At 47.2% G+C, this 19438-nt stretch overlaps 1 protein-coding gene across 1 annotated transcript in view; it reads right to left on the bottom strand.

The window, feature by feature from the left end:
* Positions 1 to 19438, bottom strand: part of LOC147116093 (vigilin-like) — a 97136-nt gene that overhangs the window by 17524 nt on the left and 60174 nt on the right. The window contains exons 17-24 of the mRNA XM_085990815.1: positions 15383 to 15601; positions 12415 to 12636; positions 11510 to 11728; positions 9213 to 9351; positions 7299 to 7438; positions 6792 to 6896; positions 3907 to 4041; positions 2580 to 2723 (exon numbers count right to left, since the gene is read on the bottom strand). Of these exons, the coding sequence (XP_085846941.1) occupies positions 2580 to 2723; positions 3907 to 4041; positions 6792 to 6896; positions 7299 to 7438; positions 9213 to 9351; positions 11510 to 11728; positions 12415 to 12636; positions 15383 to 15601 (1323 nt within the window). The remainder of the gene's footprint in view (positions 1 to 2579; positions 2724 to 3906; positions 4042 to 6791; positions 6897 to 7298; positions 7439 to 9212; positions 9352 to 11509; positions 11729 to 12414; positions 12637 to 15382; positions 15602 to 19438) is intronic.

The raw sequence follows: 19438 nt of genomic DNA on the forward strand, positions 1-19438 counted from the left end.
AACTGTCAGGGGGGTCAGAGGGAGAGAGGGCTGCTGTACCCAAACTGTGCTGGGATCAGAGGGGAGAGGCCTGCTGTACCCAAACTGTGCTGGGGTCAGAGAGAGCAGGCCTGCTGTACCCAAACTGTCAGGGGGGTCAGACGGAGAGAGGCCTGCTGTACCCAAACTGTGCTGGGATCAGAAGGAGAGAGGCCTGCTGTACCCCAACTGTGCTGGGGTCAGAGGGAGAGAGGCCTGCTGTACCCCAACTGTGCTGGGGTCGGAGAGAGAGAGGCCTGCTGTACCCAAACTGTGTCAGGGGTCAGAGGGAGAGAGGCCTGCTGTACCCAAACTGTGCCAGGGGGAATCAGAGGGAGAGAGGCCTGCTGTATCCAAACTGTGTCAGGGGTCAGAGGGAGAGAGGCCTGCTGTACCCAAACTGTGCTGGGGTCAGAGGGAGAGAGGCCTGCTGTACCCCAACTGTGCTGGGGTCAGAGGGAGAGAGGCCTGCTGTACCCAAACTGTGCTGGGGTCAGAGGGAGAGAGGCCTGCTGTACCCAAACTGTGTCAGGGGTCAGAGGGAGAGGCCTGCTGTACCCAAACTGTGCCAGGGGGAATCAGAGGGAGAGAGGCCTGCTGTACCCAAACTGTGCCAGGGGGAATCAGAGGGAGAGGCCTGCTGTATCCAAACTGTGTCAGGGGTCAGAGGGAGAGAGGCCTGCTGTACCCAAACTGTGTCAGGGGTCAGAGGGGAAAGACCTGCTGTATCCAAACTGTGTCACGGGTTAGAGGGGAGAGGCCTGCTGTACCCAAACTGTGCTGGGGTCAGAGGGAGAGGCGCCTGCTGTACCCAATCTGTGTCGGGGTCAGAGGGAGAGAGGCTGTTGTACCCAAACTGTGCTGGGGTCAGAGGGAGAGGGGCCTGCTGTACCCAAACTGTGCTGGGGTCAGAGGGAGAGAGGCCTGCTGTACCCAAACTGTGTCGGGGGGGCAGAGGGAGAGAGGCCTGCTGTACCCAAACTGTGCTGGGGTCAGAGGGAGAGAGGCCTGCTGTACCCAAACTGTGTCGGGGGGGGCAGAGGGAGACAGGCCTGCTGTACCCAAACTGTGCTGGGGTCAGAGGGAGAGGCCTGCTGTACCCAAACTGTGCTGGGGTCAGAGGGAGAGAGGCCTGCTGTACCCAAACTGTGCTGGGATCAGAGGGAGAGAGGCCTGCTGTACCCAAACTGTGCTGGGGTCAGAGGGAGAGAGGCCTGCTGTACCCAAACAGTGTCGGGGGGGGGGGGGGGGGGGGGGGTCAGAGGCCTGCTGTACCCAAACTGTGCTGGGATCAGAGGGGGAAGAGGCATGCTGTACCCAAACTGTGTCAGGGGGGATCAGAGGGAGAGAGGCCTGCTGTACCCAAACTGTGCTGGGGTCAGAGGGAGAGATGCCTGCTGTACCCAAACTGTGCTGGGGTCAGAGGGAGAGAGGCCTGCTGTACCCAAACTGTGCTGGGATCAGAGAGAGAGAGGCCTGCTGTACCCAAACTGTGTCAGGGGGGGTCAGAGGGAGAGAGGCCTGCTGTACCCAAACTGTGTCAGGGGGGGGTCAGAGGGAGAGAGGCCTGCTGTACCCAAAGTGTGTCACGGGTCAGAGGGAGAAAGGCCTGCTGTACCCAAACTGTGCTGGGGTCAGAGGGAGAGAGGCCTGCTGTACCCAAACTGTGTCGGGGTCAGAGGGAGGGAGGCCTGCTGTACCCAAACTGTGTCGGGGGGTCAGAGGGAGAGAGGCCTGCTGTACCCAAACTGTGCTGGGGTCAGAGGGAGAGAGGCCTGCTGTACCCAAACTGTGTCAGTGGTCAGAGGGGAGAGGCCTGCTGTATCCGAACTGTGTCAGGGGTTAGAGGGGAAAGGCCTGCTGTACCCAAACTGTGCTGGGGTCAGAGGGAGAGAGGCCTGCTGTACCCAAACTGTGTCAGTGGTCAGAGGGGAGAGGCCTGCTGTATCCGAACTGTGTCAGGGGTTAGAGGGGAAAGGCCTGCTGTACCCAAAGTGTGTCACGGGTCAGAGGGAGAAAGGCCTGCTGTACCCAAACTGTGCTGGGGTCAGAGGGAGAGAGGCCTGCTGTACCCAAACTGTGTCGGGGTCAGAGGGAGAGAGGCCTGCTGTACCCAAACTGTGTCGGGGGGTCAGAGGGAGAGAGGCCTGCTGTACCCAAACTGTGCTGGGGTCAGAGGGAGAGAGGCCTGCTGTACCCAAACTGTGTCAGTGGTCAGAGGGGAGAGGCCTGCTGTATCCGAACTGTGTCAGGGGTTAGAGGGGAAAGGCCTGCTGTACCCAAACTGTGCTGGGGTCAGAGGGAGAGAGGCCTGCTGTACCCCAACTGTGTCAGGGGTCAGAGGGAGAACCCAAACTGTGTCGGGGGGTCAGAAGGAGCAGACCGTACCCAAACTGTGCCGAGGTTCAGACAGAGGGCCCCATACCCAAACGGAACCGGGGATCAGAGGGGAAGAGGTGTCCATACCCAAACTGTTGCCGGGGCCAGAGTGGGGGGCAGGGAGATAGAGAGGGAAAGTCTGTATCCAAACAGTGCTGGGTGTCAGAGGGAGGGGCCCATACCTGATTTTCATCATTCTTGTCAGGGAATTGCACATTGACGTCGTGATCGATGCGAATCTGAGTAATAACCGCACCCTTCCTGCCGATAATCTTTGGGTGATATCGAGGATCCACGGCGATTGTCAACTTGAAGCTTCTCAGAGCCTGAGGGAACAAGTCGATTCACACTTAGCTGGACAACTCTATACAGTGCCATATATTGCTCACAATTTTAAAAATGTTCTCTGCTCCAGGTATCAGAATTACTTCTTACCCACTCCCACAGACATAACTCAATCAAAATCAGATCCAAGCCCAGCCCCACCAGTCTCTGTTCATTATTAGCAATTCAAAAAGCAGCTGAACTTTTGTTTGAGGAAGTATGCACACACTACTGAACATCAGAGGTGGCGCTGTTCATCCAATCACTGATGACACTACGATGAAACCCTCAGCAATCACAACACTGCTTCAGACTTTAATTGGGCACAACGGCTTGAACATTAACCCACCTCAATCAGAGTTTACATGACCTGCAAGGACTACACAACATGTGTGGCAACGACATCACGGTAATTAGCAGTGGGTATCTCAGAATCTTGAACCCCAGTACTCACTGAATCAGCCCTTCCTGAAGGGATAACAAACGACAGGAAAGAAAATACTTCAAACCTAATTATCACAGGAAACTGCATCTATCTGCCTTAACCCTTAGTTCCATAACCCTTAATATTCTTACCTAAAAAATCTATCAATCTCAGTTCTGAAACTTTCAATTGATCCCCAGCATCAGCAGCTTTTTGGGTGGGGGGGGGGGGTGGAAAAGAGAGATTTCCACTACGCTTTGTGTGAAGAAATGCTTTCTGACATCACCCCTTAACAGCCTAGCTCTAATTTTAAGGTTATACCCCCTTGTTCTGGACTCCCCCACTTGAGGAAATAGTTTCTCCCTATTTACCCTATCAAATCCTTTCATTATCCTAACCACCTCAATTAGATCACCCCCTTAATCTTCTATACTCAAGGGAATACAAGCCTAGGCTAAGCAACCTGCTCTCATAATTTAACTCTTCTGCAGTTATCATTATGATCCAAACATTCTGCATTTTATGCAATGATTTTCACGGTTTCTCTTCTGCCTGCCTCTCTGAATATAACTGCACACCCCAATACTACGAAACTATAGGACACCACTCACTAAGCTATGCCAGGGTATCTGGGTTACATGGAGGGCACTGGGCTGGCCTGAGTAATGGTAACTCTGAGGTGTCTACACACATACTAGATGCTCAGAGTTCAGATGCCTTGTAGGTGCTGAATCACCTGTTTGGCAACTGCACATGCTTACCCGGTCCTCCTGCTCCATCTGCAGTTCCTTGACCCGCTCATTCAGTCCCTCCCGAGCTCGGTCCAGGTGAGAAGCCAGCCCGGTGATTTTGATGATGTCAGATTGCTCCTCAGGAGGGGGGACAGCAATGTTCACCTAAATTTTAAAAACCGAGTAGTTAGCAACACTATATGACAATGGAGAGGATGGTGTTCACGAGATGGCGATCCCGGTCTGACTCACACACAATGTTATCTGTAATGTGAAACGGCAAGGACAACTTACGGAGCATGCTTTGGAATCAAAGTACAGCGAAACCTGGTCCTATGGACACTCGCAAACGATGGACAACCATAAAGTACGGACACTTCACCACCCTCCCAAATATTTGACATTATTATAAAGGATACAAGAGGCACTACACTCGCAAATTATGGACTACGGACAGCCTTCAATGTAACAAGCCCTATTTACTTAATGTATCTTACAGTATAAAACATGGGACACGGGCCCCGGTAAAGTTTTTCACCAGCGATATCACTGGTGCCTAATTACAAGGGGCAGATTACAATTAAGTTTCCCAGTGTCTAATAACATGAAATGTAAGGCATATGTTTCAAATCAATTTCAAGAACGATTTGAGAAAATGGCTGCTAAACCCAAGCATAATGAGCTATCCCTGGTGACACAGGTCATCAGGAGGGACTGCATGCATCCCGAGTGGCTCCATTAAATACATATGAACATGTGAAAACAAGGGCGAGCAAAGGTCATCAGGCTCAACAAGCCCAACCTGTGCAAACAATGGTACAATCATGCACACCACTTTCACATCCCATAACCAAATAACCACCTGGGAAAGGGAAACCTGCAACCAATTCAGGAAAAGCCGTGGGAAATTCCTCTTTGATTCCCCAAGACAATCAAGCATGGCTCCAGGAGACCACCATAGCCCTTAACACCTCAATCACAGCTAATTAAGAGCAACCCTCTACAAACAGAAATGCCTTCTTCTCTCCAGTCTCCTTTAATAGGGCCATCATGGCTCTCTACGCACCTCATGTTTCAGTAGTCTGTTCTAGAGGGTGATGACTCTGCAAATAAATTCTTGCTGGCATCCAACCCAAGTGTGCAGTTTTGGTCGCCTTATCTGAGGAAGGATATTCTTGCCACGGAAGGAGTTCAGCGAAGATTCACCAGGCTGATACCTGGGATGGCAGGAATGACGTATGAGGAAAGATTGGGGCGATTGGGCTTGTACTCGCTGGAAATTAGAAGAATGAGAGGGGATCTCATTGAAACTTATAAAATTCTGGCAGGACTGGACAGACCAGATGCAGGGAGGATGTCCCCGATGGTCAGGGAATCCAGAACCAGGGGTCAGTGTAAGGATAAGGGGTAGGCCTTTTAGGACAGAAATTAGGAAGAATTTCTTCACCCAGAGAGTGGTGAACCTGTGGAATCCTCTACCACAGAAGGCAGTAGAGGCCAATTCATTAAATATATTCAAGAAGGAGTTGGATATATTTCTTACGGCTAAAGGGATCAAGGGGTATGGGGAGAAAGCAGGAGAACTTGAATGATCAGCCATAATCGCATTGAATGGCGGAGCAGGCTAGAGGGGCCGAATGGCCTACTCCTGCTCCTATCTTCTATGTTTCTAAGTCCTTGCCTACACCTTTTCTGTAAATGTCTTCTAGTCCTACCATACCTATACAATCCGAAAGAACTCACACACCAGACTACAGTTTTTGAAATGGAGAGAGATAACTCAATTATATCCCCATCCAGCATGCATGTCTCCAAAGTAAACAGTCCTCCTTATCCCATCCTCATCACTAAGAGCTCCCAGGCCAGAGCAGTAACTCAAGATGGGCCAGGGAGCTGATCCAGAGCTGCTCAAACCCAGGGAGATCAACACCATCACAGCTCAATCCTTTTAACGGGTTATTTTAGCTTTATCTGTACGAGGTATGGATGCCAGGCAGGGCTCCACTCGTTACCATGACAGGGGTGTCATGTTTTGGGTGATCTGGAGCCTCTGTTACTGCACGTCCACACCCAGAGTCCATTTCTAAGGGAGCGAGTGGTTACAGTGGCAGGTTCAGCATAATTATAAAATCCACCACTTCACCCGACTAGAGATTGGGCCCAGCTTCATCAAGATATCAATTCCCTAACTGTATACAATCTAAAAATAAAATTAACATCCATTTTCTTTTAAAAGAACAGCAGCCCTGGGACAGTGAAGGGGCATCGCAATTGGTCTCAGTGTCCTCAGACTGGGGAAGGAGGAAAAAAAGTCAAGATTCGTGTTCCACATTGCTATTCAGTGACCCCACTTCCAGTAAAATGTGTTGGGGGATGAGAGCTTAGTTATGAGGAGTCACTAGAGAAACAGGGGCTCTTTTCACTAGAGCAATAGGTCAGGAGGAGACCCAATATAAGGTAGCAAAATTAGCAAAGGGTTTGGAAAAGCTATTTCCAGCAGCTGGGGAGTTGGTAACTAGAGGGCATAAGATTGAAAGGAGAAATTAGCTGATTTTTTTAATTTATAAAGAGGGTCTGAAATGCCCTGCTAGAAACAGCGATGGATGCAGAATCCATAATATCTTTTAAATGGGAAATGGATAAATATTTGAAAAACAAAAAAGATATGGGCACAGGGCAGGCCAATGGGACTGGGTAGACAGCTTGCTCATAGAGCGGGCGCAGGCTAGATGGGTCAAACAGCTCCATTCTGTATAAAATTGTATGATTCTAGGACAGGGCAGGTTTAACTGTATCGTTGAGCTGTTCATTGTGGGGTCATTAATAACTTTCAGACTGACAAGAGAGTCACTTGAATGAAGTATCCTGTCTCCGTTTCAGTCTGCCAATTACAGATTAGCGCAGCACGTTTTTACCTCATACTCCTCCATCATCTTGCGTATACCACTTCCCTTCTGGCCAATGATGTAACGGTGCAGGTCAAAGGGCACCTCTACCTCTATTGTGACAGGAACCAGCGCCTGTAAGAACGCAAGAAAGCATCAAAATGAGAAAGGCCCTTTGCCCCAGAGTCCAGCGCTAGAATTTACTGTTGGTCATAACAACAGAAACATCCTGGCATTCCTTTATCCATAAACTGTTAAATATACGGGTTAACGCCTCAGAGAAACTAGCACTAATAAATAGAAGCCATCATTTCTGGACTAGTTCTTGTATCTGATTTTACTTCACAAGCTGAAAAACAAAATCAGCTGGAATTATTTTCTTTAAAAGTTTGTCATATTTTTAAAATTATTATTACAGCCCCTCTCACAGTCTGTATAACTATTACACCCTCCTATTTGTTTGCCAGTTAGACCTCTAGATGTACTCTCAGCCTCTCTCCTCTATTGAAGCGGCAGTCACACAGTTTAAGAACATACCAGCAAAGCATCTCTGGCTGTCTCACATCGCTCCTTCCGCCCAGAAATGATAATGATGTCATTTTTCCGGGGCACAGAGGGATCACCCTCCTTAACTTCTCCATTGGTCTCTCCATTCTCATGGACTTGCTGCTCGGGTGCTGTGAAAAATAGAACACATCTGACCCAATGCATTTTATTCCAGGGCAAGGCTAGTCTGCCTGTGACTCCTGGTGCACTTTACAGACCCCACTAATGTAGATGGCTGACTGCATCTTGCTGCCTCCACATCAGAAGGACGAAAGGTGACAAGTGGGAAGATGGAGTCAAAAATCTTCACAATAATACAGGAGATCAAACAAACAGCGACAACCGGACTGTGCTTTTCCAAGAGATTGGTCTTCAAAATACTTTACAACAACAAATTGTATTTATGCAGCACTTTCAGCGTCCCAAGACACTTCACAGGAGAGTAATCAGACAAACATTTACACCGAGCCAACGGAGGAGACATTAGGACAGGTGACCGAAAACTTGGTCAAAGAGGGAGGCTTTAAGGAGTGTCTTAAAGGAGGAGAGGTGGAGAGGTGGAGAGGTTTAGGGAGTGAATTCCACAGCTTAGGGCTGAAAGGCACGGCAGCCAAAGGCGGGGCGACGGAAGTTCAGACCGGAGTTGGAGGAACACACAGTCCTCAGAGGATTGTAGGACTGGAGAACATAAGAACATAAGAAATAGGAGCAGGAGTAGGCCAATCGGCCCCTCGAGCCTGCTCCGCCATTCAATAAGATCATGGTTAGAGGTAGGGAGGGGCGAGGCCATGGAGGGATCGGAATCTGAGGATGAGAATTTTAAAACTGAGGCGTTGGTGGACCGGAAGCCAATGCAGATCAGTGAGCACAAGGGTGATGGGTGAATGGGACTTGGTGCGTGTTAGGATACTGGCAGCAGATAGTGATGGAGACACTATAAAAAGGAAGTCCTGCTGCCTCTCCCCGCTCCCCCCCCCCAAATCAGTACCCCTCCCCAAGAGATAGTCTCTACTGCCCGCTCACCAGGAAGAGGACCCCCATTTGATCTTGTTTCGATCATGGTTGTTTTTCCCCAAGATGGTGATATCCAAATCCAAGCTTCCAAGCTCTGCACTGAGAATCGAAATGGCTCCTCCAAGGTGGTGTGTCTCTGAATCACGGCCAACTAACCTTTCAAGAATCTTTTTTTCTAGGGGTACAATAAATGTGCCTCTAATTCCCATAAATTAGCTTTTCTAAGGACCTTGTGAGGTTTAGATTCCAGGCGATGCAGTTACTGCTCATTTTCATTCAATGGCATCTTCCACTGGGATAATGTATGTGGCTGCCTCTTGCTGTGAAGGAGCAGACTAGGATGTAATTTCCAATCAATGTCATGTGTTAAGATAGGGTAGTGGAAATGCAAGCCACAGAGTTAAAGGGATGATATATTCACCCTGTGACTGAGGGAACATCGATTAGCAAATGTATCAAATTTGATTTACCGATTATGGGGCAGGTACTTGTGACAGTATTAGATTGCCTTAATTCTTTTCCATAATATATATATTTTTTGAGTGGCATTTTGTAGGAATGCTCATTTCTGCTAATAATAGCATCTCCTTTTCACCGTCTCCTTTTCACGGTACTACAGAGCAACTTATGGGGCAGCTAGATAAGTACAGGAGGGAGAAAGGAATAGAAGGATTGTTTGGTAGGCCGAGATGAAGTAAGGTGGAAGGAGGTTCGTGTGGCGCGTTAACACCGGCACGGACCAGTTGGGCCGAATGGCCTGTTGCTGCACTGTAAAATTCTATGCAACTTAAAGTAGGTGATCGGCTAATACTTTGCTCACTAAGATTAAGTGTGGAATGCAGCATTTATCAGTGCTCACAGCATTGAGATGTAGGAATGCAGTAGCTGTACCTGAAGTCTCCTCACGCTCAGGGAATTTGATCTGTACGTTGTGGTCCTTGGTGATCTGTTGCACCTTCAAGCCTTTGGCACCCATCACCATCCGGTGGAACTTCTGCTGAATTACGCACTCGATGGTTACCTGAGCTTCCTGTATCAAAGCAGAAATACTAATCAGCCTCAATACAATATACTTCAGCCTTTACACACACGTGCAAGACGACAGAGGAAAGGGATAATGTGACAGAGCATGGGTAAAGAGGAAAGTAATGGAGAGGCTGGGATGGGGGACCAAAGTCAGGGTCAAAGAGCAGAACTTAGGGGAGATTTTTGAAAACAATAAAGGGGGTGAAGTTTAACCTTTAGCACTGGGCGTAAAACAGACAGCAGCAAGTCAATCCCCTACCGACCATTTTACATCCGCGGTAAAAGCGAACATTCATTCCAAGGTGGAGGGAACCGCATAGAGAATTCCAGAGGGCAGGAGTGTAGTGGCTGAACGAGTGGCAGCAGACAGTGTAGCAGAGGCAGCGTGTTAGAGAGGCAGAGGATGTGTACAGAAACAGGAAGAAATCATGAAGGCTGAGCGGCGGGGATGGAGGGTCGGGCTGAGCAAGAGGCCCTTCACTTGGAGGAGATACTGGAGAACTATCAGCATCCATGGAACTGGACCATAGCATGGGTTAACATGGTCAGAAGAGGAAAGCAGGAAAACATTCCCTCAAAGCATTCACTCAAAGGGAGACAGGTACAAGAATGAAATAATTGCATTTAAAGGCAGTGTCACATCACAATACTTGCATGTCTTTACCAGGATCTCAAACATGAGGGCAGACAAATCCAGCATTAAGCTATTGGTATTCTACCACATGAAAGTCACACCAGCCACTTTAAGCTGCTAGATTCAGGCTCAGACACTATAGCACTTTGCAATCCCACCTGGTATAGTAGGTGCCACCTAACACATTCCTCTGTGAGCAGGTGTAGCCAATCTACTAGATGCAACACCTGCTCTTTTACCTCTTCTCTTCCCACCGTCCAGGGCCCCAAACACTCCTTCTAGGTGAAACAGCGATTTACTTGTACTTCTTTCAATTTAGTGCACTGTATTCGCTGCTCACGGTGCGGTTTCCCCTACACTGGGGAGACCAAACGCAGAGTGGGAGACCAAACGCAGAGTGGGTGACCACTTTGTGGAACATCTCCATTCAGTCCACAAGCGTGACCCCGAGCTTCCAGTCGCCTGTCACTTTAATTCTCCGCTCCACTCCCACTCTGACCTCGCTGTCCTTGGCCTCCTACAGTTTTAATGAAGCTCAACTGAAGCTCCAGGGACAGCGCCTCATCTTTCGATTCGGCACTTTACAGCCTTCCGGACTCAACATCGAATTCAACAATTTCAGATCAGAACCACAGTTCCCATTTTTTTGGACGGCAGCTGTTGCTGATGATTCTGATATTCCCATTTACACCTCTAGACCCATCTTTTGTTTTTTACTTGTCTCATTACCATCCCCTTTCACCTTGCACCATCATCCCATTTGTCATTTAATCTCTCCTGCCTTCCAGCTTATCACAGACCGTCCCTTTTGTTCTTTCCTCCCCCCCCTTCCCTGCCTCTGCACTTGTTTAAAATCTGTTACATCTCTAACTTTTTCCAGTTCTGGCGTGTTTGCGTGGGTTTTCTCCGGGTGCTCCGGTTTCCTCCCACAGTCCAAAGATGTGCGGGTTAGGTTGATTGGCTATGATAAATTGACCCTTAGTGTTAGGGGGATTAAATAGGTGGGGTTGCGGGGATAGGGTGGGATATGTGTTGGTGTAGGGGTTACAGGGATCGGGTGGGATATGTGTCGGTGCAGGCTCGATGGGCCGAAATGGCCTCTATCTGCACTGTGGGGTTTCTGTGATTCTGTGACCCGAAACGTTAACTTTGTTTCTGTCCACAGATGCTGCCTGACCTGCTGAGCATTTCCAGTATTTTCTGTTTTATACCTAATATACTTATATCTCGAGTGTATACTGGAATACAAAGTAAAGTCAATCTTACCGGATCAAACCTAATAAAAATGAGAAGAGTGAATTATTTGGATGACAACATATTTATCAAGGGAACCGAGCTGAATAAAGAAAGTTTACTTGCAAGTTTTCAAAAATGGGCACCAGCTACTGTGTCATATGATGGAGTTGGTCATAAAACAATTTGAATCAAATCCAATACATGGTATTCATACCGTATTAATGGGATTTTATTACTGCCAAGACAAGAGAGTCGAGATATAAATAAAAGATAATATTGAACTCTCCCGTACCAGATCCTCGACGATCTCCTGCATGCGTCTCTTGGCAGCCTCCACGCAATCTTTGGCACCTTTCAGTGTCACCTTGTCGCTCTGAGTTCCAGTACGAGGAAAGCTGACCATCACACCTCCATATTCATCCGCAATGTCCCGCAAAACTTGCCCGCGGCGTATCACAAAGTATCGGTGGTGCTTGGGGTCAACGGTCATCGCGTCCTCTATAACATTGTCCTGCAGAGGAAGGGGAAAGAAATTGGAGTGCAGTGAAGAATCAACTCCCCTCATGCAATGTTCCCTTTAAGCTGAGTGGCCAGGCAGCGCTCTGGAGCTCCCGCGCAGCCAGCTCACCAGCTTCTAAATGGGAAAAACCGCACATGCACGTTATTTTGAATGAGCCGCGCACCCAAAAAAAAGTGAAGGGGAACACATTGCCCTCATGACATACACATTACCTACACCTCACTGCATTCTGTGTCTAACTCTGGACAACAAGCCGCCCGTGTTAGAGATTAAGATTGAGAAATTGTAAAAGAATTCATTTTACACATAAACAACAATTTATAATATATTCTATTATATATTAGTTCTATAGTTTAAAAAATTAAATCAGAAGATTGTAAAAGCAGCTGACAATGTCGGTAGGTGAGCTACAGCCTGCTTACCATCTAACCTCCAGCGGAAAGGATGTGAAAGTTGCAGGGTAGACCTAGGCAGTGGTCTCCGAGGCTGAATAACCTCGCATCCACGGTCAAGGGTCACATACAGAGAATGGCCACTTGGATGAGGTATTTGGTGGGGTGGGGGGACACTATACCATCTATTGAATTGTACCCCAGCACAAGTTGGTATCTGTAGACGAAAAAAAAGGAAATAATCACAAGAAATCAGTGATCAGCCTGAGGCAGAGCAAGACTTACCAGGTTCCTTATGAGGATTTCCAGTTCTTTCTGAGCCTCTTTGGCAGCTTCCTCTGTACCGACGATGGTGATCAGTTCTTGTTCTTTGTCGTCTGCCGTAGGGAAAATGATCCGGGCTCCCGTGTTATCGCGCACCTTACGGATGTTGGTGCCACCGCGTCCAATCAGGAACTTGTGGTACTCTGGCTTGGCACGCAGCTCACTGGTATAGTTCTTGATTTGCTGTGCAAAGAGATACTCATTATTTAGTGATGGTGTTGTTTGGGGTGGGGGGCTAGGTGACAGGAGTGGGAGGGAGCAGACCCGAGGCCTGTTAAACCTCAAGCGTGAAGGCAGAATGATTCAGACCCAAACATGCTACAGCTTTGCCACAGAGCAGTTCCTCCAACTCCAGAATGCTGCAGCCTTTCCCATATCACTTTATTTTATTGGTACTATGTTAGTGATCCCTATACATCCTTCTCTTGCTCCTTTTAAGCTCTAATTGTTGAGCCCTACATGCTCTTTGTTCCCTACAACCTCACTGTGTTGTCATCAGGATTCATTTTCATTATGCTCTGCCCCCTCCCCAGGACCTCAAACTGTGTAATTCCATGCCTCCTCCCATCTATATTTTTACTTGGAATCTACTTTAAAAGCCAAGCTTGGCACGGTATATTCAAAACGTCCTGATTTCTCTCATTTTCTCTTACACTCTTTCAGAATCTTGATGTTGTCTGCTCTAACCTTAACCTTCTCCTTCTCTCTCATTTTAATTGAGAAACTAAGTTGCTGAACTCAGCAATGCTGTCAGGCGAGAAATATTTCATAAAAGTGGTCCATTCCATCGTGAAAGTCCTTCTGCTACTTGATCATGCAACAGTTTTCGTGCGGGTCAATGTTTTCAGTTTAAATCAGACACTCGATAGAATCCCTAGAGCTCAGTCACTCCAGAGGATGAAGGAAAAGCAAATTACTATAATCACTGATCAGTAGCAAATTACAGCATACAGCATTGTGTTCATTGGACTCGTCGCTACTTAAGTGGGGGAGGTGCGGTTAGGAATGGTAACTGTCTAGCCTGTGCAAGACATCAATGCAATTTCTCATTTGCTATCTGGAGACACTTAAATGGCATTTCAAGTATCTTGTGTTTTGTATTTCCAGATTAAGTCAGCAGTTATTTGTTTCAGATGTCCCATATTTGTGTAATTAGGATTATTTATTTGTTGACCTGTGTCCTTCCTAAGCCAATGGTAGGCAAGTGGCATGAATCAGGTCTTTGCTTCACTCATGAAAGAAAGACAGACTATTGGCTAAGTGACAAGAACCAGAGAGTAGCGGTGAACGGTTGTTTTTCAGACTGGAGGAAAGTATACAGTGGTGTTCCCCAGGGGTCGGTTCTAGGACCACTGCTTTGCTTGATATATATTAATGACTTGGATGTGGGTGTACAGAGCACAATTCCAAAATCTGCAGATGACACAAAACTTGGAAGTATAGTGAACAGTGAGGAGGATAGTGATAGACTTCAAGAGGACATAGACAGGATGGTGGAATGGGCGGACACGTGGCAGATGAAATTTAACGCAGAAAAGTGTGAAGTGATACAGTTTGGTAGAAAGAATGAAGAGAGGAAATATAAACTAAAGGGTACAACCCTAAAGGGGGTGCATGAACAGAGAGACCTGGGGGTATATGTGCACAAATCGTTGAAGGTGGCAGGGCAGGTTGAGAAAGCAGTTATAAAGGCTTACGGGATCCTGGGCTTCATAAATAGAGATATAGAGTACAAAGGTGTGGAAATTATGATGAACCTTTATAAAACACTGGTTCGGCCTCAACTGGAATACTGTGTCCAATTCTGGGCACTGCACTTTAGGAAGGATGTGAAGGCCTTAGAGAGGGTGCAGAAAAGATTTACAAGAATGATTCCAGGAATGAGGGACTTCAGTTACGTGGATAGACTGGAGAAGCTGGGGTTGTTCTCCTTAGAGCAGAGAAGATTGAGAGATTTGATAGGTGTTCAAAATCATGAGGGGTCTGGACAGAGCAGATAGAAACTGTTCCCATTGGCAGAAGGGTCGAGAACCAGAGGACACTAATTTAAGGCGATTGGCAAAAGAACCAAAGACGACATGAGAAAAAACTTTTTTACGCAGCAAGTGGTTAGGATCTGGAATGCACTGCCTGAAAGGGTGGTGGAGGCAGACTCAATCACGGCTTTCAAAAGGGAATGCGATAAGTACCTAAAAAAAAAATTTGTGCAAGGCTACAGGGAAAGAGGGGGGGGGGGGGGGCGGGGGACTAGAGGAGGTGCTCTTGCAGAGAGCCGGCACAGGCTCAACGGCCGAATGGCCTTCTTCCATGGTGTAACCATTCTATGATTCCATGACTTGTATTGATACAGCGCCTTTCACGGCTTCAGGACATCCCAAAGCACTTTACACCCAATTAAGTATTTTTGAAGTGTAGTCACGGTTGTAATGTAGGAAACATGCCAGCCAATTTGCGCACAGCAAGCTCCACAAACAGCAATGAGAGAATGACCAGATCATCTGTTTTTAGGTGTTGGTTGTGGGTTAAATAAATATCAGCCAGACACCAGGGAGATATAGTGCCATGGGATTGTTTACGTCTACCCGAGTGAAGACGGGACCTTGGTTTAACATCTCATCTGAAAGACGGCATTTCCGCAGTACTGCACTGGAGTGTCAGCCTGGATTATGAGCTAAAGTCTCTGGAGTGGGATTTAAACCTACGACCTTCTGACTCAGAAGTGAGAGTGTGCTACCCACTGAGCTACGGCTGACACCTCATGCCTACAGGAAGGAGCACGTTAATGTCCTAGAGTGCTTCACCCACATTTCTTTGCAAAAATCTCTCTCCCTTCTAAACACACCCGAGATTGGCAACTGGAGCATGTTCTAAAATAAACTACGTACAATCTGGTACGGCAGCCTTCCCACTCTAAACACCATAAAGGTACCTTTTCCTCAGCCAAGTAAAGGAGCTGTTTCTTGGCCTTGTCGACCTCTTCAGTAGAGCCCCTGATGGTGACTGTGTCGCTGCCCGATCCCTCAGTAGGGAAGTGGATGTGCACCCCTCCGCACTCCTCCATGATGGAGCGGACAAAACGGCCCTTCGCGCCAATCAGAGAATTGTGGAGTTTGGCGGGAATGCAAACTTCAACTTCTGTGATGTTTGCCTGGAGGAAAAAAAACAAACTCATTAACATAGAATCATAGAAATTTACAGCACAGAAAGTCCATCTTGTCCGTGCCAGTCAACAAAGAGCTATCCACCCTAATCCCACTTTCCAGCACTTTGTCCGTAGCCTTGTAGGTTACGGCACTTCAAGTGCATATCCAAGTACTTTTTAAATGTGATGAGGGTTTCTGCCTCTGCCACCCTTTTAGGCAGTGCGTTCCAGGCCCCGATCAACCTCTGGGTGGAAAAAATTGCACCTCAAATCCCCTCTAAGGTGCCACACAAAAGATTATTGCTCAAGATAAAAAATCACAGGATTGGGGGTAATATTCTGGCATGGGTGGAGGATTGGGATAAATGGTTCATTCTCAGACTGGCAATCAGTAACTAGTAGTGTTCCGCAGGGGTCAGTGCTGGGACCCCAACTCTTTACAATCTATATTAACGATTTGGAGGAAGGGACCGAGTGTAACATATCAAAGTTTGCAGATGATACAAAGATGGGAGGGAAAGTAGTGAGTGAGGAGGACATAAAAAACCTGCAAAGGGACATAGACAGGCTAAGTAAGTGGGCAGAGATTTGGCAGATGGAATATAATACTGGAAAGTGTGAGGTTATGCACTTTGGCAAGAAAAATCATAGAGCGAGTTATTATCTTAATGGCAAGAAACTGGAAAGTACTGCAGTACAAAGGGATCTGGGGGTCCTGGTGCACAAAACACAAAAAGTTAGTGTTCTGCCTTATAATTGCAGGAGTTTTGTTTTGTTGCCGCCAGTAGGTGGCAGTAAATGGAAATGGCCAGTAGGGTCACTCAATAGGAAGTAGTATCGTGATAGCAAACAAAGAGGTCACATCAGCATGGAGCGTGTTGCAAGTTAATCCGCTGTAATCTTACATTGTTACGCCTTCAAAAGCATTGCCTGTGAGTTGAATGGTTTCATTACATATTCATGTTTAGAGGTTAGTTATATCTCATGTATGTAACAAGGTGCATTTCTTTCTTTTTTCTTTCTCAGTTTTACTCCAACCCAATGCAACTGATTTGTATTGTTTCATTGACCTCATGCAAGTGTGGCATTATTAAACACCGGAGCTTGGACGCTACATCCTGACTCCCATGTCGTTATTGAAAGGAGTTTGGCTGGCTGTCTAACTGCGTACAGACACATACACGTAGGGAGGACAGTACAGTTAGTATGCAGGTGCAGCAGGTGATCAAGAAGGCCAATGGAATGTTGGCTTTTATTGCTAGGGGGATGGAATATAAAAATAGGGAGGTATTGCTTCAGTCGTACAAGGTATTGGTGAGACCACACCTGGAATACTGCATACAGTTTTGGTGTCCATACTTAAGAAAAGACATACTTGCTCTCGAGGCAGTACAAAGAAGGTTCACTCGGTTAATCCCGGGGATGAGGGGGTGGACATATGAGGAGAGGTTGAGTAGATTGGGACTCTACTCATTGGAGTTCAGAAGAATGAGAGGCGATCTTATTGAAACATATACGATTGTGACGGGGCTTGATCGGGTGGATGCGGTGAAGATGTTCCCAATGATGGGTGAAACTAGAACTAGGGGGCATAAACCTAGAATAAGGGGCTGCTCTTTCAAAACTGAGATGAGGAGAAACTTCTTCACTCAGGAGGGTGGTAGGTCTGTGGAATATGCTGCCCCAGAGAGCTGTGGAAGCTACATCATTAAATAAATTTAAAACAGAAATAGACAGTTTCCTAGAAGTAAAGGGAATTAGGGGTTACGGGGAGCGGGCAGGAAATCGGACATGAGGCTAGGTTCAGATCGGTCATGGCCCTGTGGGTGGCGGAGCGGGCCCAGGGGCCGTGTAGCCTGGTCCTGCTCCTACTTCTTGTGTTCTAATTCTGTGTTAGATTTCAGGAGATGGTTCTATTCACAGGGATTAGTGGAGACCTCAGGAACAGGCTGCCAGCTAGGAGTCCTTCAAGAGTAAATTGGGCCTGTTCCTGGCTGGGGTGGAGATCACCTCTTACAGAAGGTAAGTACTGTAGGAAATACAGGGACAGAGTGATCTCCTGGACGAGATTCGATCGCCTAGATGGGTCGGAGAGGAATTTCCCAGATTTTTTCTCCCAAATTGGCACATTGGGTTTTTTATCTGGTTTTTCGACTCTCCCGGGAGATCACATGGGTTCGGGTGGGATAGAGAGTGAAAGTAGATTTGAGGTTAGGATCAGGTCAGCCATGATCTTATTGAATGGCGGAGCAGGCTCGAGGGGCCGATTGGCCTACTCCTGCTCCTATTTCTTATGTTCTTATGTAAACCCCCTACCAATTACTTTAAATCTATGCCCCCTGGTTATTGAACCCTCTGCTAAGGGAAATAGGTCCTTCCTATCCACTCTATCTATGCCCCTCGTAATTTTATACATCTTAATAAAGTCTCCCCTCAGCATCCTCTGTTCCAAAGGAAACAACCCCAACCTATCTAATCTTTCCTCATAGCTAAAATTCCCCAGCCCAGGCAACATCCTCGTAAATCTCCTCTGCACCCTCTCTAGTGCAATCACATCCTTCCTGTAATGTGGTGACCAGAACTGCACGCAGTACTCTAGCTGCGGCCTAACTAGTGTTTTATACAGTTCAAGCATAACCTCCCTGCTCTTATATTCTATTACTCGGCTAATAAAGTCAAGTATCCCGTATGCCTTCTTAACCACCTTATCTACCTGTCCTGCTACCTTCAGGGATCTGTGGACATGCACTCCAAGGTCCCTCTGATCCTCTGCACTACTCAGTGTCCTACTATTTATTGGCCCTGAAATTAGGATCGGGTGCTTGCCGCGCATGCAAGCCCCCGATGTGCACTCACCCTGAGCGCCGACATCTGAAGCCCGGGCCTGCTTGCATTTCCTGTCACTGGCCCGGTTCAGATGTCGGCGCGATGTGCTTACCTGATCCAGCGGTGTAGTTAGTACGATGTGCCGGCTGGGATCAGGTGAGCACTGTGCAGCCATTCATAAGTTTGACAGAAAGAGCTGTCAAACTCATGAAAACTCCCGGCCCCAAAGCACTACTTAAACCTGAAAGAAAATTTAAAAAAACATTGCACTACTTAAATGAACAACAAAGAACTCTGAAAAACTATTTTAAACAATAATTGAAAAAAAAAAAAAAAAAAAAAATTATAAATCGGGGCTAAAACTAAACTTACCTTACTGTAAATTCTTTAAAAATAACAAACCTGTGGGGAAAAAAATTCTCAATTGTACTAAAAGCCCACTTACCTGAACAACTAAGTACTTACGTGTGGTTTTTCAATGCGTAAAGACCGGAGGCCTTTACACACGCGCAACTCTGGGAAAAAAAAAAGGAATTTCACTGCACACGCGCTTAACCCCTTGGGACAGAGGACAGGAAATGCCGGTTTTCAGCGCATGCGCTGTGCATGCTGAAAACCGGCAATTCCTCCGGGCACACGCGTGAGTACCCCGTCCGTACTCACGCGCTGTGCCCGGAATTACTGGGTCATTGTGTATTCCCTTGCCTTGTTAGCCCTCCCCAAATGCATTACCTCACACTTCTCCAGATTGAATTCCATTTGCCACTGTTCTGCCCACCTAACCAGTCCATTGATATCTTCCTGCAGTCTGCAGCTTCCTTCTTCATTATCAACCACACGGCCAATTTTTGTATCATCTGCAAGCTTCTTCATCATACTTCCTACATTCAAGTCCAAATCATTGATATATACCACAAAAAGCAAAGGACCCAGTACTGACCCTGCGGAACCCCACTGGAAACAGCCTTCCAGTCACAAAAACACCCTTCGACCATTACCCTTTGTTTCCTGCCTCAG

This window comes from Somniosus microcephalus, chromosome 6 (assembly GCF_052327205.1).
Source record: "Somniosus microcephalus isolate GS21.2 chromosome 6, FLI_Smic_1.0, whole genome shotgun sequence".
In the NCBI taxonomy this organism is placed as follows: domain Eukaryota; kingdom Metazoa; phylum Chordata; class Chondrichthyes; order Squaliformes; family Somniosidae; genus Somniosus; species Somniosus microcephalus.